General features: G+C 40.5%; 1 protein-coding gene across 2 annotated transcripts; it reads right to left on the reverse strand.

The window, feature by feature from the left end:
* Positions 1 to 341: 341 nt before the first annotated feature.
* Positions 342 to 22,547, reverse strand: DLGAP5 (DLG associated protein 5; the record flags this gene model as incomplete). 2 transcript variants are annotated; one of them, XM_082317045.1, is made up of 18 exons in its annotated part: positions 342 to 478; positions 3,201 to 3,247; positions 3,644 to 3,812; positions 5,216 to 5,273; positions 5,632 to 5,881; positions 7,045 to 7,264; positions 8,470 to 8,562; positions 9,953 to 10,113; positions 10,730 to 10,815; positions 11,212 to 11,341; positions 11,424 to 11,545; positions 11,953 to 12,248; positions 15,110 to 15,180; positions 16,325 to 16,429; positions 18,515 to 18,599; positions 20,221 to 20,313; positions 20,787 to 20,995; positions 22,307 to 22,547. In XM_082317045.1, 18 exons carry the CDS (start codon positions 22,545 to 22,547, stop codon positions 434 to 436), a joined length of 2,481 nt encoding a protein of 826 aa, XP_082173171.1. In that variant the 3' UTR covers positions 342 to 433. The 2 variants fall into 2 exon arrangements, with proteins under 2 accessions (XP_082173171.1, XP_082173170.1); XM_082317044.1 differs by lacking the exon at positions 342 to 478 and adding an exon at positions 1,656 to 2,148.
* Between the last annotated feature and the right edge of the window lie 1,466 nt (positions 22,548 to 24,013).

Raw genomic sequence — 24,013 nt, forward strand, 5'->3', positions numbered from 1 at the left:
ACTAAAGGAATCAAAATAGCGCAGCAAAGGATTTCAGTTCCCCCCGCCGGGGAGGAGGAGTCGCCTGATCGGGCTGTGAAGGGGTTGTGCGTACCGCACAGAAGCATCGCCTCCCTGAAGTTGTCCGCTAGGAAACACTGGGAAGCAGGGAATACTCGAGAGCCCCCGAGCCTGACCAGAACGAGGTATTTCAAGCAGGGGTTCAGAGCTGGAGGAAGTAAAACCTCTCTCCTAGGCTGTGGCTAAAAAAGTTACCCCTCCCCTTCATTCCAAAGGCCCATTCTGCCCATTCGGTGGCCCAAATCAGCCCGTCCTGAACGCGCTTCCCTCCCAAGGGAGATGCCGTTTGTACAAGCGTTACGTACGCCACGGAACAGGTCACGAGCCTGGTGCTCCTCTCCCCTCGTCACATCTGTGTGAGTCAAGACTGGTTTCAAGGGTGGGGAGGCTTATTGGCAAGTTCACTGCATGAGTCAGGCTGGTAAAAAAAAAGAAAAAATAAAGAGAGTGAGTCATTCCCCCGGTCTTGTCTGCAAAACAAGAACTGCGCAATAGCCGGTACTGAAGTTTCCAAGGATCTCTTGGACATGTCTCCTACTCTTTTATAACAGTCACTTCATTGATACGCCAAGTTACAACGAGCGCAGTGTTGAAATTTCCAGCAGATGCAGTAGCCCAGCCCGCTGCTAACATCGGCTTCGGCGTATACGGCAGCCGTCAGAAATCCCTCGTTACCACTACTCATTGCCCAGGGTTGATGACTGAACAGAGCAGGCGAGTCATTAAGAGCTAGCTGTTTGAAACTATCCGTATAACTGGAGTTTAGTAATGAAGAAAGTCGATTCCAACACAGTAACACCAACTCACGTTAGCTTCCTCTATTTATTTCAGTGTAATCAGTACACAGCTTCCAGGTTAAATTTTAAGGTGGACGAGCTCCCCCAGCTGTAGTGGCAATGCTTTCTGCTGAGGGACTGGAATTACCTTTGCTTGGTTTAAAATAAAGGCTAGTGGAAGAACGTATTACACTAAGGTCACCATTACAAGAAGAAGCCCAGTCAGGTATTTGTTAAAAATATAACAACCGGAGGTACTCTCATACTACTGCTCAAATATAGAGTGTCTATAACTGGCATGCTCCTTACGCATAAATATATTACAGTCCAGATAAGAGAATGCATAAGGAACACGGTGCGAGAAGAGGCTGAGGTTAACATGTCAAGTGTTCAGAGAAAGAGGTTAGGAGATTTTCCACACGAAAAAGCAAAGAGAGAATAGGGTTTGGCTTGAAGGTACTTAAGATACTCAATAACTAACTGTGTCCTTAAAGGAAATAATAATCACTGCCTATTTGAATGTCTTTTCCTGGCAGTGTATTATCTGACTTTGAAATCCTTGTTCTGAAATAGTTTCTACTATTCCAAAGCAGGTGGTCGTTAAACAGCAGGAAGAGTCCCACGGGAAAGAACTACGGGCACCAAGCGCTGCCGCATCTGTTAAGGCGCGGAAGGCTGGAGCCGCAGGGTGCAGCAGCACCCTCGCAACAGCGACCGAGTAGGAAACTGCGCTTCGGGGAGGCGAGAGGCTGGGCCTTTCCCCCCCGAAAGTGCCCTCGCGTCAGAAACGGGGCACAGGTACAGCTGGTCTGATAGGCATCTTAGAGTAATAATCCATGAGGTGAGGTCAGGACAGAAAAGCTTAAAGATGGATAGATTTACAACTTGAAGTAGACAGGAAATACAATTACACACAAGTAAAAATATTTCGGGTTGTAGTCAGAATATGCCCTGGTTGGATACAGCAGGTATAACCAGCAAGCACCCCGTGACTAATACACGGCGGTACTCACAGTGCTTAATGACCGCACCATAAAACGTTACAAAATATTTTAATAAGTCCTGCTACAAAATACTACAGGTATTCATTCACTCAGAACACAGTTCAAGGGTAGCAGACTGTATTCCAGATATCCTCTGTGGTTTTTTGGTTAATATAATGTACACATTTTGAATTTCAAGCCACTCTTCATTTTTCCCCAGAGGGAGAAAGGGGAGAAAATACAATAAGGTCAGCGAACGCTTCAGCTGCTGCGAACTGCTGGGCTTTGCTCTTGACCGGGGTGAAGGGAAGCTCAGCATCCAGCATTGGCTGTGGGAGAAATCAGAGCGCCAAGTAAGTGTCCGAGGAATTACCTGCTCTGCAAAACACCACTGCAACGACACACGAAATAAGCTACCAGCAAATTCCCTTTTCTCTAATGCCATCTACACAAACACCAGACCAACCGTAATTACTGTCAGGCAACTGCTTATGTACCTTAGGTGCCTGCCTACTCGAGAGGCCACAAACACCATGGGACAACCACCAGCAGAAAAGGCTTTTGACAAGGGCCCAGGAGAAGCGTGCAGTTCTCTTGTCTCTCAGTACTGCGGACACAGCGCAGCTTTAGAGTAAGCAAAGCACGGATCCGTCAGGCAGATCTGAAACCTGCAGCAATCCGGTACAGGTACTAAGTATACTAAAATATACTTGCTTATATATGATACAGTTTTCAAAGCAACAGCCACGGTTCAAAATCACGTAGCGCTGTCAGTACCATGACTTTCCCCAAGAGAAATTTTGCAAGCTTATTTCCAGACATAAAATATGAAGTGAATATGTCGTCCATTTCAGGCAGTAATCCATATTTTAAAGAGGGCTTTTCACATGAGAGCAAGGAAACCGTACACCCAAATTCTTTTAACAATTTGAAGGTATTTGCACACCTGCTTTTCCCTGTTGAATCTTACTTCCAGCTCTAAAAGATAAAGCTATAAGAAAAAAGGGAAGGGGACAGACCTGGAAAACTCCAAGAAGTAAGTGGAAGGAAAAGGCCAGGCCATTCATTACATTAAATTATATTTCTTGTGGGTTTCCTTGTAAATATTTACTAAAGGATCAATCTGGTAAGAATCAGACATTCTTCTGTTACAAATGTCTTGATTCATCCTACGCTCATCGGGTGCGATAAGGAATAACAGCGTGAGCCCCAGCAGGGACACAGCGATCACGGCTTGCATTACGAGTAAGTTATATGAATTGGCTTGATAACATCTTCCGGAGTTTAATTTACTTCGTGCAGTAACTGATTCTGTAGGAAAGGTTAACAGCACGGTAACATGCAGGTTGTCCCAGTCAAATAAACCTGAAGGTCAGCTTACCATATCAGAAGGATTTCTGCCAATGGTCAAATCATTACATGAAACATCTGAAAAATAAGAATATTTCATTTTTTTAAAAAAGTTAGTCTGATGCTGCCAAAGCTGAAAAAACAATACTGTTTTCTGCATTTACTGGGAAAAAAAAAACCCAACAAACCCTAAACTGTCTGTATTTACTTCTACTTCAAGCCTTTTATATTAGCTTTCACCTTCACATATCCCATGGAAACTATAAATCTGAGGGGCACTGTTTGCTCACGTGCAACGCACGTGTAAGTCACACTAGCTAAAGGAGGTTTTGCTAACAGCGTACACTGATTAACCAAGCTACAGTGACAGTGATTTCAAAGAGTAATATTTCGACTATCCTAAAACTTTAGAATAATCGTAAGGCCCCAGCAGTACCACACACAAACCAGACTAAGCAGCTTTAAGATATGCACCGGTTTGATGTATTTTTGGTTCTCCAGACTGAGCAAAGTTAGTCTCTCTGCAGGTCTCCTTCTCTGGACTGCACATGACGATATCTTGTCCTTGTTGTTCTGCAGCAGATAGTTCCATCTCTTCCATGCCATCCATTACTTTTAAATCACTGCTAGCATTTTCCAGCACCTGAAAAAGAGGAATTTTAACTGTTCCTTGCCCTCTGAGAAGCTAAGATGTCTGCAGTAGCTATATTCGCTTCCCAGAGAGCCAAAAGGAAAGCATCAGTGAAATCAGACGGACATGAGGCAGCACCTGTGACACTAGGAAGCTTTCTTATTTTCCGTTTTGTCTGCAAGAAAAGGAAGTTTTTCGGCTTTTGATGCAGAAAGCACAAAGGTGAAAAGGCAGCCAGGACATTCAACGGATGGGAGTTTACAGAAACCAGCACGTCCCTGTTACGTCAAACCGAGCCCATACATCTCATCTGCAGTTTTTATAGACAATTCAGGAGAGACCGGGGTTTAACTCCAGACACTGTACAAAGGACAGGCGGGACGAGGCTCGCAGCTTAACCCTGTGACTCACTGCATATTAAGTATTTCACAAACACCCTTCTAAGCTTGATAATCTCTTAGAGAGGATAAACGAAGTTCTTCCACATGAAAGATGATTTTGAACTTAAAGTGCCAAAAACGTTCTGAGGATGTTCTCGAATGAGACTTTACCTCAAGAAAAACCTATCAGCAATACTGAAAATTAAAGATTACCACAATTTTTCCCAGAGAGCAACATCAACAAGCAATTTCTCATTTGACAGGGAAAGGATGAAGCAAAAGGCATAAGAACAAATTAGTAACCAAGATTACTATTATTTTTTAATATATATTGTATATATGGGGAGGTGGGGGGAGGAAACAACTGCTGGAGTCATGCACAGATCCAAGCAGTAATAAATAAAATTAAGATACTCCATTTCCAATGAAAGGTACTAAAGGATGATGAACTGCAAAGCACTGGCTTTCCCTAAGTAGCACAGGCTCATCTAAACTACGGAGGCCGCATTCCTGATTTTTTAAGGCTACTCAAACGTAGGCATGTCACCACGTCCTCAGATGTTTCAGGGCACGGATTTCTGAACTCCAGTACTTGTATTAGTAACACTGCTCTTGCTATAGCTTTAAACAGCGTAACAGCCCAATGCTCTGCTATAGCAGCATGAGGACCCAGAGAGCTAAATACTTCTCTTGCCTTCAGTCATGGTCCCCAAATGCAAAAGCATTTTAAAAAAATTCCCACCAGAAAACAGGTAGTGGACTTCAAAGGAACTTTGCTTGCCCAAGCAACAAGTGTCATCGTACAGCAGCCAACAAAAGATAGCTCCCAAAGAGCTAGACAAGGTCCCCAAAGTGCAGCGGTCCCTATCTATGTCCATACTGAGAAGGAAAAAGCACCAGCCTGAGGAATACAGAAGATATCTAAATGAGGATTTGATCAGAAATCCAAGTGTCTGGGGCTAATAAAAAGAACTTTTATTTTGGCTAATAATAATAAAATATTTAAAGCACATTAATGAACCACACACGACTTACCTTAGTTCCCTCTGCTGTGCCAGCAACAGGACTGTGTTCTTCTGCAACTATGGAAATGCTGAAAGAGAAACCAAAATGTTTTCATTCTTCTCAATCGCCTTCAATCACCTTCAATCATCTTTTGACTTGCCCAACTGATCTTACAATTTGTTCTGCAGTTACGCTTGCTTGTTTGGCACTGCTCAGCTATAGCAAATTTTCTGGGCAAAAAAATAAACTTCTACCCCAGCAGCAAAATTACATTTGGGCAAAGCTCTTAATATTTGATGAGGGAAGGAAAAGACACAAGGACTTTTCAAACTTTATCACTGCCAAATTGGAAGGTAACATTTAATGGGTATTAATATTAATTCTTTCAGTTAAAACTATAAAGTTATTTGTACAAAGTTAATTAAAAGCTGCCTTAACATGTCTACCTTTGTTCAAGAAAACCACCAGTGAGTTTTTCCAGTGGGGGAGTTTGTCCAGTGGGAAATGGGTGCATTTTCAAATTTTGTGCTGGGTGGAAGTCTTTGAGCACCGGTGGTGTTTGCTTTGCAGTTGTATCCTCAGGGTTACGAAGAACAGAAGGAATGCTCTGAAGCAAAGCTCTACTGGATGATCTCGGAGTTGCCAGTTTTTCAGAAGTCCGCTGGGAAGATCTGCTAGGTGTCTTTGAAAGCAAGCCTGAAAAAGCGCGTTTAATGTTTCATTACTACAGCAGTTTCCAGAAGATGAAATTAACTTTGTTTGGATTCTAGCTAGGAATGCTATTGTTTTCTGCTTGCTGAATTGTCTTATACAAATATTACATTGAAATCTTATATACAGTGCAAGGAGAAACTGAAAAAAAGTGACAAGAGCAGGTCTATAAGTTACAAAACTACCTTAACTCCAGCTAAGCAATTTAGTAATGACTATCCCTTCACAAAGAACCTGAAATAATGAGACTTGCTCTTCTTATTAAAAAGCCCATCTGGCGAAAGCTGTCATTAATTTCCATCTTTTACATTAGATAATTTTAATAGAATTAAACAGACACAGATTCAAAACTGATTCTTATAACAGAATCTCTGCTAGAGCTTGCTTAAACCCAGTGTTGCTCAAAGCTTTTCAGAAGGTCGCCTCTACTAACAAGACGCATACGAAAAAATTGCTAGTCTTGTGGTGAGGAAAGAGATCTACACAAAAATAAACTGTGAAATTCAAAGTCAACTTATGAACTAGAAATGGGAGAGAAGCAGAATGGGTCCCAAAGAGTCAAGGATTACTGAAAATACTGGCTTCCCATAGATTGCAATAAGATAGATACTGAAAATAAAGTTATATTTTGAGCACCTGCTTAAAAAAACCCTATTAAACAGCTTTTATAGCAGACTGGAATTTTGTTACAATCTTGTTCAACATGAATACAGATTACAGGCACACTTTATTTGCAGCTTTGAAGACAGCACTGCAAGAGATTTAATTCAAAAAAATCCCAATTCCTGTCTTACAAATAGAGGACATTAGCCTGCATTAACTTTGATGAACATTTTCGTCATCTAAGTCTGGGAACCTGCAGGTTAAACCTTGATTGTTAAACACACGCTGAAAAAACACGAACCAGTCGCTTTTACCTCTCTGTCTAAGCAGAGATTTCGTGTTGCCATAATCGCTCAAATCATTACATTCATGTAGAACAGTTTCCTTTGGATCCCTGACATAATTAACCACTAGTTGAAATATTAATTGTGTCCAGTACTGGAGCTGTATCCAGTATAAACAGTGTAATTCCTCTCCCCAGTGAGATTGGTTAAATTCTCTTCAGTACTTTCAGGTCACAGAAATCATGATTAAGCTTCACCCACCTGGAAAGGTTTTCACAGGGCTTTCAATTCTGAAAAATCCCGCTTCAAAAACCACTTTTTCTACTTCTGGTAGCTTCTGCTGCTGTGTACAATCAGCAGCTCCGTCATGCTTCATTTTATCCCTCATAGCTGCTTTTATAGCAGCAAGCCGGTTTCGGGCAGCAGTTCTTCCAGCCGCTCCCAGCTTTGGTTTAGACACTCCATTTGGAATAGTCTTTTTCTGAAATTGTGAGAAAGTCTAGGTCATACCTGGAAGCTTCAGATAGAAGCAATTGCACATGAACATCTAACGCAGCTGCTGGCCACACACCGAGACAGCAACAGGCATGCTGGAGACGAGGTCTCCGTTCATCTCCAGAATGCTGTGGACTGCCATTCGGCTATTGAGGTTAGTCTGTGATGACAATATTAAGGATTTGTCATATTAAGCCTGCAGTTCAGAAATACTCAGTACAATTTTTTTTTTTTTTTCCTAACAACATCAGTTAACATTTTTTTTTAAAACCTGTGGGATACAGGGACTCCTAGTGGCAGGGAGATAAAGTCACTGCAGGACAGACACCAGTCAGCCAGTGAAGTCTCTCCCGGCATTCGATTTTTCAAAGGAAGTTTTGTGTCTTGTACCGTCTGTAGGGTTCTGACATTTATGGGCAGCTCGCACAGACTACTTTCCTTCCAGTTTCCTGTGCCTGGAATTTATTGACCTTCATATCGTTTTTATGATTAGTTGAGGTGTCTCAAGGAACTGGATGGAGTTTAGGCAATGTGAATATGACTTGATATTCAGTCATTAGAAGCAATTATATATTCCAAACAATAGCATAGAAAAACTAACTTACATTCAAGCTTATTTTGCAATAAGCAATAACTTATTTTGGATAGTGTCAGAACCATTTGTGCTTAGAGAATTAGCAGTATAACGCTACCCATGGTACTGTATTAACGGGACACCATTATAAGTTAGCACTCGCAGCTCAAAACTGGCAGTCACTGCCAAATTCCCGTGTGGTTTCCTTTTCAGGTAAGGCGGTGCCAGCACCAGTGGCCCAGAGAAAGTGTTCTACATCTGAAGGGTAAATTTCTATTGTAAATTTAAACAGACTTGCCTTACTAGCAAAGAGTCCAATGAATCATTGTTAATTCTTAGTTCTAATCTTCCTAGCCAAACGAGGCAACCAGCATTACAAACACCAACTAATACAAGCGCACTTGGGAGATGCAAGGGAGAAGGGTGCACCTGGAGAGGAATTTCACTGAATTTTTAAACATTAACATCTAAAGGACGCAGATGAGTAGGGCTTTAGAAGGAACTTCCATTTAAGAAGAGTACTTATTACTGCAATAGCAGCTCACTAGTTATTTTAGATATCTCACCACACTTGCATCTTGATGCCTTAGGAGACACGCTTTAGGGGCTACTCATACCTTGACAATCGCTTTGCTTGGGACATCAAGTGGTTGCCACTCATTGTCTTGAAGCTTCTTCAGATTATCAAATTTTTTATTCACATCTTCTATCTATTGGAAATCCCAGAAAAGTCCAGGTTTAATTTGCAAGACTTCTCAGATTCACAACAGGACAGTGTTTCGTAAAACCAGGTAACAAATTTAAGCGTAGTTATGCATTGAAGTACTTTTGCTTTAAATACAGTAGCAAATTAAACCACCAACCAATATTAAATATTAAATGTTCTCATAGCGTTGACATGAAGGTTACGCTAACATACACAAACTTCAGATTAGATGACAAGACTGGTATAATTTCTGTAGTTTAAAGGTTAGTAGGGGAAGTATAGAATCGTTCGGTAAGATCTAACATCTTAAATGAAGGAGCTGGTTTACACCCTGTTCTTAGGCTGAACTTGAGCACTTTGACAATGGTCACGTTTAAGGAATGCAAAAGAACACACATATAATCGTTTGTACACCAAACAAGCACGCGTTTTCCATTATGTAGGAAACCCTCGTGCAAGCTTGTCTGCTCTTTTAAACTGCTGGCCTGAACAGCTTCCTGATGCAGTCTGTGCTTGTTCGTGACATCCTGTGACTAGAGACGAACTAGTTCTGCAGCTTTACCTCCTCCCTGACTGATAACGCAACAGCCTTGTTCTCCTTAGGCTTTGTAATGGAGACACTTGCCTCATTTGCTAGTAAGGCCATACAAGGCTTACGTACAGCAGACCGGTCACTGCAGTGACAAGTCCTTTCCATCCTCCCTGAAAACTCAGAGGACACAAACGAAAAACAAATGCAAGAAGGGACAGTTAGCAATTCCACTACTCCAAATTTATCTAAGGGTGGGGATGCTCAGGAGAAACTCGAGCTGCTCCCAGATACGCAGTAAGCTCCCTGTTATTCAAGTTACAGCTTCTAGCAAAGTTCTCCTCAAGTATCTCTGATGTATAAGCAGCTCAAACCCTTACACTTTCTGGAGGGAATTAAAGAACAACTACGATCTTAACAATAAATCCATCTTTGCATTGGATTTAACTAGTTACAAGTTCCTTTGTGGAATGCTGATTTACAAATACTGTCGAGAGCTATTCTGATATTTTAGAATATTGTATTTCATTCTGAAACCAATAGAAGCATCAGAAGAGAAACAGAGATGAAGGTCTTCTACCACGTAAGCTCACCCCTAAATAAGGTTATTGTGGTTTCTGCATTATTCTCAGACTGATGCATGAAACCCCTACTTTTCAGGTGAGTTCCAGCTCCTAGCTTCTGGTCCAGGGAGACATTGTGACTGTATCTTCACTCCAAACCAGAATAAGACTTGGCTACACGCCTTCATTCCAGAGAAAAACAAGATAGGCCACAAGAAGACACAACAGGTGAACAGGTCCATGAATTATAAACATACAACCCCATCAACTTTATTCTAGTAGGTTGACAGGCAAGTACATACCTGAAAATTAACCATGTCCCAAAATCCATCTAAGTCTGTACATGTTGTTTCTTTTTCACCCCGTTTAAACTCACAGTTATCCACCAGTCCTTCAAACTGTTTAAACCTTTCTGCTATGAGCAGTCTTGTCTGACAAATTGTGGTGCGAATAAGATCTTTAGCTGATAGCAACAAGAAAACAATACAGAAAGTACATCTTAGAATTATCCATCATTTCACAATTGATTTAAATAAGTATTTGAAGAATCTGGAATTCATTTCTTGTTTGAGCTAACTTCACCTATGGCAGGCCTGCAATACAATTCAGATGGGGCATACCTATCCATTGAACTGTTCTAAACTTGCTTCTTTCAAAAAAAATGTTACCATCTCCCTAAGACTTTAAGATAAGCATTGACAAGTCATCTTCATTTTCCCAGATGAGGACACTTATTCTATGTTAAGACCTAATTTTATTTTAAAAAATCAGCTTGGTTAAAGTTCATAGATTTAAATATACTTAAAACTGACAACAGAAAAACTATTTCAATATGCACTTTGTTCGCTTTAGTGTCAACCACTATCATATCAAGTACTTCACATAAGTTTTAGTATTAGGAGATAAAGCATGCCTTTTCATGTTGCGGCAGATACAACTCTAAATTTTATCTAATACAACTTTTACTAAAGTGCTGTAGACAGTGCTATTTTGCAAATATATTCAGATACACATGCTTCCCTCTGTCCCCTTCAACTACCAAAACACCCCTTCTAATACCTATTACAGTTTAGTCTTACCATCCTCTGGAATGTCCAGCTCAAATTTTCCATCCCACTGGAGGCACTGAGACATCAGCCTCTCTGTCTCAGACCGAAGAATGTTTCTAAAAATAAAGGGATATTGAAAATATCAGGTTTTGGAGAATTTTCTAACTGCTGTCACTACTTGCGACTGTTCATGGTTACTATCCTTTTGCTTTCAGAGAAGCTACGCTGTCTTTGAGCAGAAGCCATTAGACTGTTTCAGTTTGCTGACTGGCTGAGATGCAATTTCTCTTCTACTGCTTTCAAGCTTGTGTTCCTTAGGACAAGGTGTTAGTCTCCAGAATTTTTCCATTCTTTACTTGCATTAGCAATACAAAAAGGGAGACAGGAATGCGTGCCTACTCAGGTTTCTGACGGACACCAACCACCATAAGCTAATCTTTACAAGACGTCTTGTTACTCACGTTAAGGACCTCAGAACGGACAACAGGGAAGTGAAACAACTGAACACAAACCTGAAATAGGGCACGTCATGCTCTTGCTGTCTTATATCATCTGACTTCATTTCAAGCGCTGTTATATCTGTAGAGACAGGAACTGCTTCATTTGATCTCTGAATGGAAGTTTTCTCATCTGATTCACTTGCTGAAAAATATGAAAGGCATTTGTTCAGAATCTGGTGAAAAATAAGAACATCAGAACAATAAACTGAACGTGAACTACATACCTTTTTCTCCTTTCAAACTTGTAGTGATTTGCTCTTCTTGAATGCCTTTGCCAGCAGGTGAAATTTGACCTTTTAAATTAGGCTCTTGTGCCTTAATTTCACTGGATTTTTCAACTATATTACTGGAAACAACAACAAAGTACATTTAGGGTTAAGACACATTGAGAAACTGACATCAAATATGGCCACATACACAAAAATGCCCCATCTGGTAGGCTATCTTACATTCAACACTAGAGAACACAAGCAATTCCTACTAAAATTAATAAATCTCGGTATAGATATATATGGCACAAGTCCCTGCTATATGGACCTGCTTTACTTTAAAACATAGCCAGGATTATAGATGATACAGCTTGCTTTGCTGTTGTATTAAGTCCACATTTGATTAAGGAACAATAGCAATCATGATGATCAGATGTTTCAACCGTTTGTTACGCAGGGAATCTCTCTACAGAAAGCTGATGTTTTCTGTGGCATCACAGAGAGGTTCACTTGCATCTTAGGCCATTAGAAGAAAGAATCTTACACTGGAGATTTTGAAAAATCCCAGAAGACACCAGGTGTCAAAAATGCATTTGCCCTAGAAGGAGACATGGGTGTAACTTTGTAGGTCGCTAATCCATTTAATGGCTGAAACACAAAGTTCTGAGGTGCAAAAGAGCGTGTTCTGGGTCTCCCTGGAGCAGAATTGGTTTTGTTTTCCACTGAGGTCTGTTCCTGTTGAATTTCTACTGACGCTGAATGTTTAGAATCAGCTGCAGAATCTTTCATCAGTGGATCCAGTTGAGCATTTTTATCCACTTCATCTTTAGAAGGAATTACCTATAACAGCACAAACAGACAAAGCGAACACTACATTATCAAATCAATAAAGTGTTTACTATAGGCATGGGCTGAATTAGAACATGACTGTCTGAAAGCCATCAGGAAAGGAACAGTTGCAGGTAAGTCGCTTCTACAATAGCATATACGTACAGAAGTCATGATTTACCAATAAACCCAACTGGTTTTGACACCTGCGAATCATTCTAGCAACAGGGACAGCACTTCACTATGAGGAACGCAGCGATCCGCTGAAGGGCCTAAAGTAGAACACCTCGCCTACCAAAACAGTAATTAAAATTAGCCAACACTTGCTCCCACTGCTAGAGAAAAAAAAAAAAAGCTTTAAGGTGATAAGCTCCTCAAGAGCAGAATTACTGGCTCCAAATCCAACTAGGCCTGTTGAATAATCACAGTTTATACACATACTCTAATCCAAAGACTGAAGAACAAGCTAAAATAAGCTGATAGCTGAGGAATGCAGCCCAAGTCAAGTGCAGTTAGGACCACAGAATGTAATTAAAAGAGCAGAAAAAGTTAATAAGTTGAATCCACATTCCTATGAGATGAGTGACCAGATAGTCATACAGAATGCATTTCTGAGATACCTATATTGAAATACTGTTAGCTCAAAGAGTTAGATTGTTTCTCAAGAAAATATGCATCTTCAAGCCACTGCAAGTCCTGTTATACTTTAGATACCCCTGCTTGGAATGTAAGCCTTGAATTCAACTTTTAACACACTTCTTTTAATGAGATGACTGAGCTTACAGCAAGAGTTTACCAACGTGCAGCACAAAGCAACTCCTGCCTGTGAAGAGGTACTTACCTTGGCAAAGATATAAGTGCCTCTTACCTCCTGTCAGTGTTTGTGCGTGGTTGCACCGATTTCAAGATGCCACTAGAGCACAGCTGCAGTTATGGAAACAGGAGTGAAGATGGGAGGTGTGAAGGAGACACAAGGTGAGAGAGAATGGCAGAGTGCAAAGAAGGAGAAAAATAATTGATGGCTCTCACACAGGACTGTAAGCGCATGAATGCATACACAAATTGTTTGGGAACCTGGGTTGGAGGGCTATGATGAATTCACTTACTGCTGTCTCTAAGTAGAGGCAGAAAAGTTTTGTTATGGCCTTGACACTGAGAGACACAATGACTGACTTTAATTATGAGATCTCTACCTTGCAGAGAATAACATTTCTGCTTTATTTTTTTGTGGGTCAAAACGTATAATCACATTTATTTCATAATCGTTTAGGTTGGAAAAGACCCTTAAGATCATCGAGGCCAACCGTTAACCCAGCACTGCCAAGCCCACCACTAAACCATGGCCCTCAGCACCACGTCTCCCCGGCTTTTAAATCCCCCCAGGGATGGGGACTCAACCACTTCCCTGGGCAGCCTGGGCCAGGCCCTGACCCCTCTCTCCGTGAAGGAGTTTTTCCCAATACCCAACCCAAACCTGCCCTGGCGCAGCTTGAGGCCGTTCCCTCTCGTCCCATCGCTTGTTCCTGGGGAGCAGAGACCGACCCCCCCGGCGCCAGCCCCCTTTCAGGCCGTTGCAGAGAGCGATGAGGGCTCCCCTCAGCCTCCTCTTCTCCAGGCTGAGCCCCCCCAGCTCCCCCAGCCGCCCCTCCCCAGCCTTGTGCTCCAGCCCCTGCCCCAGCCTCGCTGCCCTGCTCTGGCCACGCTCCAGCCCCTCCATGGCCGCCTTGGGGTGCGGGGCCCAGCGCTGAGCACAGCATTCGAGGGGCGGCCTCACCAGTGCCCAGCACAGGGGCACCATCACCTCCCTGCTCCTGCTGGCCACGCTGTTCCTGATACAAGCCAGGATGCTCTTGGCCTTCTTGGCCACCTGGGCACACTGCTGGCTCATGTTCAGGCGGCTGTCAACCAACACCCCCAGGTCCTTTCCCTCTGGGCAGCTCCCAGCCGCTCCTCCCCCAGCCTGTAGCACTGCATGGGGTTGTTGTGCCCCAAGTGCAGGACCCAGCACTGAGCCTGGTTGAACCTCACACAGTTGGCCTGGGCCCATCGATCCAGCCTGTCCAGGTCCCTCTGCAGAGCCTTCCTACCCTCCAGCAGATCGACACTCCCACCCAACTTGGTGTCACCTGCAAACTGACTGAGGGTGCACTCGATCCCCTCATCTAGATCATTGATAAAGATATTAAACAGAACCGGCCCCAACACTGAGCCCTGGGGAACACCACTTGTGACCGGCCGCCAGCTGGGTTTAACTCCATTCACCACAACTGTTGGGGCCCGGCCACCCAGCCAGTTTTTTACCCAGCAAAGAGTACGCCCGTCCAAGCCCTGAGCAGCCAGTTTCTCCAGGAGAATGCTGTGGGAAACCATATCAGAGGTTTTACTCAAGTCCAGGTAGACACCATCCACAGCCTTTCCCTCATCCACTAAATGGGTCACCTTGTCATTTCTTGGCCTCTAGAGTCTCGTATCATTACCTTAGTATGAAATGGATACATTCAGAATATGTTTCAAAAAGGAATGAACTGCATAAAATTTACAAATGCTACATAAAACCAGCAAAGCAGGCCTTTTTTTTTTTTTACTAGTTAAAACATCAGACATGAGATATGTCATGTAAGAACTTACTGTCTAAATTAAATCATTGTCCAGATCTTGATTAGTAGTCATCATCCATCGAAGCAAACTACATTGGATCTTAATTTTTAAAATATAGCAATATAAATACATACAGCTTCTTCCCAAAAATCTAGCTTATTAGTGAACTTATTGCTTCTATGCTTGAACACAAGCATATTTAAGCTACAATTACACTGTTATTGGCTCTTAAATCAGTTTTACTGCTTTTCCACTTCAAATATTAAATGACCTACCTCCTTCAGGTCAGGTTTGACTGCTTTCTTCTGCTTTCCTACATTTGCTGCCTTTCTCTGTGACTGGTTACCTAGAATGAGAGAAACTCCCAAAGGTCAGAAAGGCATCTGATTAAGACAATCTTTCACCAAAAGATTGCCATAAAAGTCCAGTGGTTAGAGACAGGGAGAGACTTTTGGTTCTTGAGTGGGAGGTGGCTAGAGGGCAGACACCTAATTGCAAAAGTTCATTCAAAAGAAAACCTGGCCTAGGATTTAACAGCCTATTGAGAGATGTATCTCCGAGAAAGGAAAACAGATTCATTAAGTCATTAGTCTTTAGATGTTGTCATATACTAAAAATAAAAGTCACCTTATTTCCTTAAAGGCTGAAAAGATAATGTCAAGCCAATGTGAGTTCAGATTTTTAATTTCTATAGGGCATAGGATTTCTATGGGTGAGTTGAAACCAATACTAACAAACACAGCTGTGCTTTCAGCCTAGGGGTTAAGTTCTGTCATATATAATACAAGGGACACTGAAAAACATTCTAGAGACTATCCTGAGAACAAGAATAGATACTAAAAATTTCCCCTTCGGTAACCATCATGTTCCCCTATTCTAGTAAACAGGCAAACATGAATGAAGAGAAATTCCTAACCTGAAGAACATAGGCTCTCATCTCTTCCCGAGGAATCTGTGCCTGATCACAGACTTAATAAGCATATGTCCTTAAACAGCAATACACTACACCGGCAAATCTTTACCCGTTCTGGTTTTGTTCTTCCACACTGGTGGTTTTTATGGGAAACTGTCAAATGTTGATTTCAACATCTTGATTTAAATATTGCAATAGAGTTCCAGATGAGAGTCTAAGTGATATAGTATTTAGTCCTTTACTTACATGACAATTTGGCATGATTTACATACAGTCTATCTATTCAAAGGAGATAGTTACACAGCAGAATGCAGTGTGCTAAGACACAGAACAAGCTGATGTGTATCTCTACTGCACAACAGAGTGCCTGAGATATGAGCAAGATCCTAAAGACAACAGAGCTGTCTTAGTATATCATTTGACAATGAGTCTAACAGCAGCATATAAATGTACATGTGTTGTTTCCAGTGCTCGCTTATCCAGTACTAGATGGTATCTCTTTACAGCACACTATTCCAAATGCTTACATATCGGCCTTGAGCTACACAGGCAGGATTATATTCACTGCCTCACTTACCAGTAGTAGCAGCAGTAGCTGTTGTTTTCAGCGTCTGCCTAGCTGCAGAGGCAGCTGCTCTGGTGATTCGTACGTTTGAGGTTGTCTGGACTGCAGTCTGCAACACTGTAAGAAATATTAATTCCAGAGATTCAAAGCTTAATTAGAAGCTGGAATCAAGTAATATAATTGGAAGTTTACGTTTTGTAGGAATCAGAAAAGTGCACTAGCAATTATTAGTTGCATTAGTTTGCCAGAATCAACAGGGTTTTTTTTGTTAGTTCAGTGCAAGCAGTGCTGAACACGGACAGCACAGCTCAGCCTTGGCATCGAGGCAATGCTCTAAAGGATCTTGGCTGAAGATGGTTTTGTTGTACAGGAGTACCTGCAGGACCAGCAAGGTACCAGCATGCCAGATGCCATGTACAAAGCTTAAGGAACCCTTCTCAATGTTCCCTGCAATCAGAGTCAACATCACCCCCATTTCACAGATGAAGCTTTCTAGAGCAATAACTTGCCATGCTTATTTGCACAGCTGGAAGCTTTAAGCAAAGCATCTGTGTAACAAAGTGATGCCCTGGTCATTATAAGAAATTATTCCAAGGTCTGAATTTAATGTAATCTAACAAAGTATTCTCAAGACGAATTGCCCCTGAAATATCTTATAAAATATGACAAGTTCATGCACTGTATTACCCATCTTAATAATTTTCATCTTTGTATTTTAGCACTGATTCTAATATCCTTCAGAAATTATAGCATTCTCCTGTACAGAAAAATTTAACAGGAGTTCTTTATTTCATACCTTCCCTTTCTACATCTGCCTGAAATCTAGCAGCCCCCCTTGGTTACTGTTAATGCTATTCGTATTTTTCATGTCAAGCTGCAATTCTGTGGAAGCGAGAATGACAAGTTGGGAAAAAAATTGCTAGATAAATAACTATAACATCTAATTTATCCAAACATTCACTTCCCTAATATTTTTATACTAGTGTTTAAATACATATAATGCATACTCTTGATTCAGCAAAAAAGGAATAATCAAGTCTAGCGGATGACAATTTTTCAAAAATTAAATGTTTTAATTGTTATATCAAACACTGATAATAGATCTTTTCAGTATTCACTGAAGGCACTACCAAAATTTATCTATATACAGGTCTGGTGCTTGCTGATTTAATTAAATTAGCGATGTGAAAGTCTGAATTACTGAATATCTTGCGTTAACGTCAATATTCCACGACTTAGCCTTATCTACTTAAGGCATGGACATCACTGTGCTATCAGGAAGAATTTCTAATCAAAAGTATTCTACTCCCTTAAAGGTGGCATAGGTTGGGTTTTTTTTACTGTTGTTGTTTTCTTAAGAAATGTATGTAATTGTCACAAAGTGACAGATAGAGAAGGGGCTGTTGCAAAATATGAAAACGTAAGATTGTACTTGTCATTTATTGAGTAAACGTGTGATTGTCGTCTTCAGTTGTACTACCGTGCATCGGAAGTTTGGGCTCCTGGCTCCAACGTTATATGCTAATGTGCTTTCCCGGTAGGCTATCCTTTTCCAAACCTTTTTCAACGCTGATTTACACAAGCAGTTTAATTTAGAGACCACAGACAACAGCATATCTGCTGTACAGACAGAAGGAGGACTTCACTGAAAATATTTACAGCTCATACAGTCAGCTTTTTTTCAGGATACCCACAATACCAAGGAAAATTCATATTTTACTTATGTCAGCTATTCTTCATCTTCCTAGGTGAAGTCACTTGCTCTTCTGTAATAGCAGCAGCTACTACAGGTGATATTCTTCGTAGAGACAAACAGAAAGCTCTGCACAGCTCCAGATGCTAAGGCAGCTAGCAGTCACGCGATTCTGCCTACTGACCTTTTTCTTTTCCCTCTCCTAGGGTGAATAATCAGTAACCAGGACGGCATGAAGTATCCTGCATTCCATTTCCCCCAGCCTATAGAGGCAACAAGTACACGCGATACCTAGAGCCACACGCTTGATAATCTGCCAGCTGCTGCCTTTCTCATAGCTGGTAGGAATGGCAGTCCTAAGAACTCCTCCTTGTTTCCTACACCCAGAAATGTACCGTGGATCTCTCCCAAAGACCTTCTTTGCCTCCCTCCCATAATGACACAACTACTGACTCAGGAAAAACCAAAAAACCCCAGATTCAGATATAGGGATCGTACTACTTTCATACCTTTCCCTTTTTCAGCCGCTTTGTCTGTACTCATCTGTTTACGTCCTGCTTGTGTAGGGCGCACACTATGCCCGTTGGCACAGACCTACAAGAGAAGACGACTTTTTGTGAAGTGTCAGATTTCCAGAAATGAAGCAGCCTATTTTTTTCCTCATCTTTCTATCCTAGGCTCCAGTAAAACAAATGGTCAAATAATTTGGCACAAAGAGCTTTAAAATATGAAGAGGAATTGAGGCTGACTAAAATAGCTCATTTTAGACATGTGTTAACATGCATTATCCAACTAATTAAGAATTTGTCAGAAAAAGAATGAAGAAAAATATTTAGGAAACAGTTTCAGTTTATTATGAAACCAGGTGCCAATTACTGCCACATCTTAATACACATTATATGTTTTAAAAATCAGTTTTCAGAAAAAAAAAAAAATCAGTATTAACTCAGTTGTCCCTTTGTAAAGTTATGACTGGAAATTCTTCAAATGCATTCAAGTTTCGTAAGGCAAGATTGCTAGATTCAAAATATAGCTCCTTTTATGGATTATGCTGGTGAAATTCCTCAAAAAACCCTACTTTTTTATACAAGTAATAGCAGAAGGGACTTCCAAGATTCACAGTAAAAATATGCCAACATTGAAGTGATTTTGACTTTGAATGTTGTTCTGAGCAGTAAAGATTAATCATGGGCGATACCTACAGTAATTGCATCTCAACAAAATACATTTCCATTTATAAGGCTTTGAGGAAAAATTACACAGAAATTTGCACAAATGCTATATACCAGCTTTGACTTTTAGCCACTGGTTTTACCCATTTATAATACTGAGTGCAGCATGGAAAACGCAAGGCAAAAAACCTCTGGCTGATAAAATTCCTCAACAAAATAAAACAGACAGCTCCATGTCTGGCATGTTGAAAAAAGTAAATTTAGCAATGGTGGTCTTGCATACGTTAATGGGAGATGAAACATTTTACAATTTTTAAAGCTTAAATGTCATTTCAACTTTATGAAATTAAAATGCTAAAGTAGCAAAATAAATATTATTTCAACAGTTATGTCCACCAGATCTGTCACTGTATAGACTCCAAAAAGTCAAACTAATATCACAGCTGGGCTAACTCAGTCCCTCATCTTTAAACTGGTAGATACATAAGGTGGCATGCAAATTAATATGCAAGAATATTTTTAAGTTCAACTTTAAAACCAAGTGTTCTTTCCTACTGTAACAAGTTTTTAAGAATGCAGACAATTTGCTGGGTTGCCTGGAACTTTTTGATGCTAGAATGTGATCTAGGAGAAGAATAAACTGACTTTTTATAATCTTCATTCATGACAGGCTTTCAGCATTCAGGAGAGATCCCCTGGTTCTCCAAGCCAAAACCAAAGTATATAAATTCAGTCTCACTACTGCCTCTGCTCGTACTTGCAGTCCTTGCTGACTACAAGATTTCGTATGGAAAAAGGGATCTGGAAGACCAGTGCAATTTTCTGTGTTTGTACTGATCTAATCAAACTCTGTAGTTCAGTTCATCACAATGCGGTCTATCAGCTTGCTGAAAGCTTTTCTGACCCGATTTGTCTTTCTCACCAGGAAAACCTCCTTAGAGACAGCACTCAACATGTAAGCATACAACTCTGTATTATGGTCTGAAGGATAATCGCATCCTTTTCTCTAAATTTATTTGCTGAAGTTTATATAAAAAACAAACCATAGAGTGCTTGGATGCAGTTGGTACCACAGTTTTTTCTTCTTGGTTCTTGGCCTTTGATCGAGTAATCCTCCCGGAGAAAGCAGGAGCTGCCTGGAAACATCCCCAAGGAAACAAAAGTTAACATACTCCTTTTCCCCCCATCGCGGCTAGAGCGGGCAAGAAGCGAAGCCTAAGTGTGAAAAGCAACATGCCCGTGCACTCAAGAGTCAAGATGGGTCAAGCGTGTCATTTGAAAAACTTTCAAAGTCAGGTGGACTAAACAGGAACAATTATCAGTTCGAAAATAACTCAGCTGTTTCATTTGTGGATGAACCATTCCAGATTTTGAACTGAAAACAGTTATAACTACAAAAATCAACATATCATTTGCTTCTGCTTTGTTTTAAAAAACTGAGCCAAAATACTCCCTGATTGTTCCTTATTATAAAAAAAATATGTATAAAGTATTTACAAAATAAACTGGTTATTTTGCATAACATACCCATAATTTTGTATACAAGCAGAAATTTTAATATAATATACTACATACACCTCATTTAGATATTTAATATTACTCTTATTACCTTCTCTCTTGGCTTCACTATCACTGGATCTTCAGGTACAAGTGAAAGAAATCCAGGCGCAGTTGGTCTATATAACCCAACTTTAAACACACCCTTTTTTGCTTTCTCTCTCTGCTCTCTCAGTTTTCGAAGTTCCTTTTCTTCTTTATAGCGCTGGAGCATTTCCTTGCGTTCATTAATCCTCCTGGTGGCTGCATCTGTAGATTGTTCTGAAGCAAAGATGGAAGACAGACGTGTTAGAAAATCTTGAAGATATTTTTCAGCCAACAATAAGAAACTCAGAAAACGTCAAAAAACTTTCCCAAGATAGAAGAGGAAGATATTAAGTCAAAGAGCAGAAGACTGTCTGGAATCTGTGCTTGCAAGTTTCAATTAAAGTCTTACAGTGCAAATTAGCTTGCTAAAAGCTTAAATTCTCTTAATTGTTTTAACCCTTCCTACCAAAAGAGTATTCAATGGTACATTTCAACTTGCAAATACACCTCCCCAAATCTGCGCCTGAGGGATACTGTAAATTCATATCCCTTTTGCAGTGTACAGGCTGTTCCTGCAAGGTTACTAATATTGAAGTTAACACATTAACTACTTATTTAGTTTATTTGTATCAGTTTCTCTATTCAAACTGGTAACGTCATTGAAAGCTGAAGGTTAGGTCAGCTTTAGATACCAAAGTCTGCCTCAAGCTGAGAATAAATGAGGCAGAAGTTATATAAAAGAATGAAACCTTAAGATGATACCAAACTTGAATCACATGTCTATCAGAAAAAGTAGTATCGAGCTAAAGTTAAAATTTATTGAAGAAATGTATATCTTGATTAAATTTCATATTTGACATGATTACATAGGGATTGCACTCCTTCCTCCAATAACCTTCTGCTATCAAAATAGTGAAGGTGAAAATATTCCTAAAGAAATCTATTAACATTTTTAAACATTAGCTTAATTCCCTAGGCCATAAGAATCCAGGAGAGCCAGGGAGGCAGAATTCAGTATATATGCAGGCCCCATGTTCTGGGAGGAATGATAAGTCGTCAAGAACTAGCGATTTTTAAAATAAAATTATACCATGCATTTATCCATTTACAATTATATATACCCAATTATAATATACAATTACCCATTCCTAAGCATACTTTAAGCACATGACAGACACCAGTTATATGTCAGATGAGATTTTTAGATCAGGGTTTTTCACTTCTTGAACGACAAAGCAATCATTAAGAGGCTTCCCGTTGAATATTAATAGCAAAATGCATTCTTCCTTTAGCTGCTGCAGACAAATCAGAGCAAAGCCTCATTCATACCACCGGAGCAGTGAGGAGGATAAAGCTGTATTAAGACTTCATTTTCCTGATTTTCTTAACAGAAGAACTGGTAGTAGTCATGTTTTTTTAAATCTTTAAACCTTTTCTTCAAATTAAAACCTTGACCACAATTAGGTTCCTGGGATAATGTTACTAAATCTACTTAAAGACATTTTTAACAATTTAAACAAAGCTTTATAACAAGTCTTTACTTACTCTGTTTTACACTGCTGTTCTCTTGGGAGCACATTTCACTTGTCTCATTCAGTTGAGAAATTCCCCTGTCTTTCGAGAGCTGAACATTGACATCTGCCAATCCAAACTGTCTGCCCTTTTCAAACAACTTGTGTCTGTTCTCCTTTTGAAGCATTGATTTTCGGCGAGCAACTTTTGTTCTGAGGCTTTCTGTACTCAAATCCTTTTTGTATCGACTGGCAAACTGGGAGGTAGCAGCCATCTTGATGACCCTAGGCAAAAATCATCATGATTAGGAAAAAAGCTGTCATGTTTTGTTTTGCCGTGTTGATTAGAGTTTACATGTTACAAACAAAGAAAGCCCCAGGTTCTTCGTTTCTGTATGAGTAGCAGAGAAAATGCAAATGACAATTTCAGTAATGAGTCTTCATTATTTCTCTTTATTTTATGCATTCAAGGGGCTAGTTTGTTTGTTAAGTGGTCAGCAAGTCTGACACAGAATTAGTAGGGGACGCTGTGTCACTGCCAGGGATTGTCCTGCTGGTGTGTTTTCAACACAGATGTTTTTCACGTTAAGGAGACAAGCAAGTAAGCGACAAGGTTGTGGGACAATACTTGGAAGCAACATTGCCACTGAGCATTTAGATTATACCCTATCTGATGGCAAGGCATTTTTGTCATGCATCAGAGTACTTGGCACCATTTCCCAACTGAGTTTCCAGGATGCAACTGCAATACAATAGCATTTATTTCAAGCAGGATTTCTCCCTACTTTTTTAACCTAAGGAAGACTGGATGCAAGCGTCAGTTGGTCTGTCTGTGTTGTGCTAACAGCAATGTAAAAAGCTCCATCCCCTGCATCCCGCTGAACCCTGTCTTGTTGAGGATTTTCATGCTTTCTTCCTGGAGAGAGGTCAGGATCAGTTCTTGCAATTGGCCTCGCTCTCTCTGCCACCTCAACCAGGCTCTTTGAGAAACCTCATCTTCCATTACTCACAGAAAACAGCTTTACAGTAAGGAGGGTGACAGAGCTAAACTAAATAGCCAACAACTACTCATTAACCAGTAAATTAGTCATTTACTGAGGTTCTTCATTTCAAGACAGCAAGTTTTGATCAAGCTAAAGGAATCATCAGTGAACTGGACTGAAGAGATCAGCCTTGCCTGTGGGTGTACAGGATTTCTTAAAGTCAATCCCCTCCCCCTCCATTTGCTACCAAAAGCCAAAAACAACACCAGCAGCCTAACTGAAAAACCCAAATGTCAGAAGAAAAAGAGTACCAAAATAAACAGAAAGAGTACAGAAATAAATACGAATGTACTCTTAAACTGTATATACTTACAGAACAAGCGAGCAAGGAGAGAATCTGAGCTATTGTAAAAAGGAATACAAAAAAAGTTTGTTCAGATGCCATCACTGCCGGCAGCGGCAGCTCCTTGTGCCCCACTTCATGGCAGTATTCGTGTACGGAGTAACTTGCACAGCACCAGCAGCACCTGCACAACCATCTGGAAGTGCTTGGAATAGATACTGGAGGTAACGTATGAGTCAGAAATCTAAATGGGTATATTTTGTTTCTTTTTTTCCAATACATTCAGTGCTGCAGGAGAGCAAAATGATCACTGGAAGTGTAAATGAGCAAATGGGAATAAAAAGCTAAACTCAGCTTAAAGCACTCAAATCCGAGACTGGATCTTTTCCACATAACCCTGGAAGAGCTGGTGCAT

Source organism: Platalea leucorodia (genome assembly GCF_965183815.1).
Source record: "Platalea leucorodia genome assembly, chromosome: 7".
NCBI classification, from domain to species: Eukaryota; Metazoa; Chordata; class Aves; order Pelecaniformes; family Threskiornithidae; genus Platalea; species Platalea leucorodia.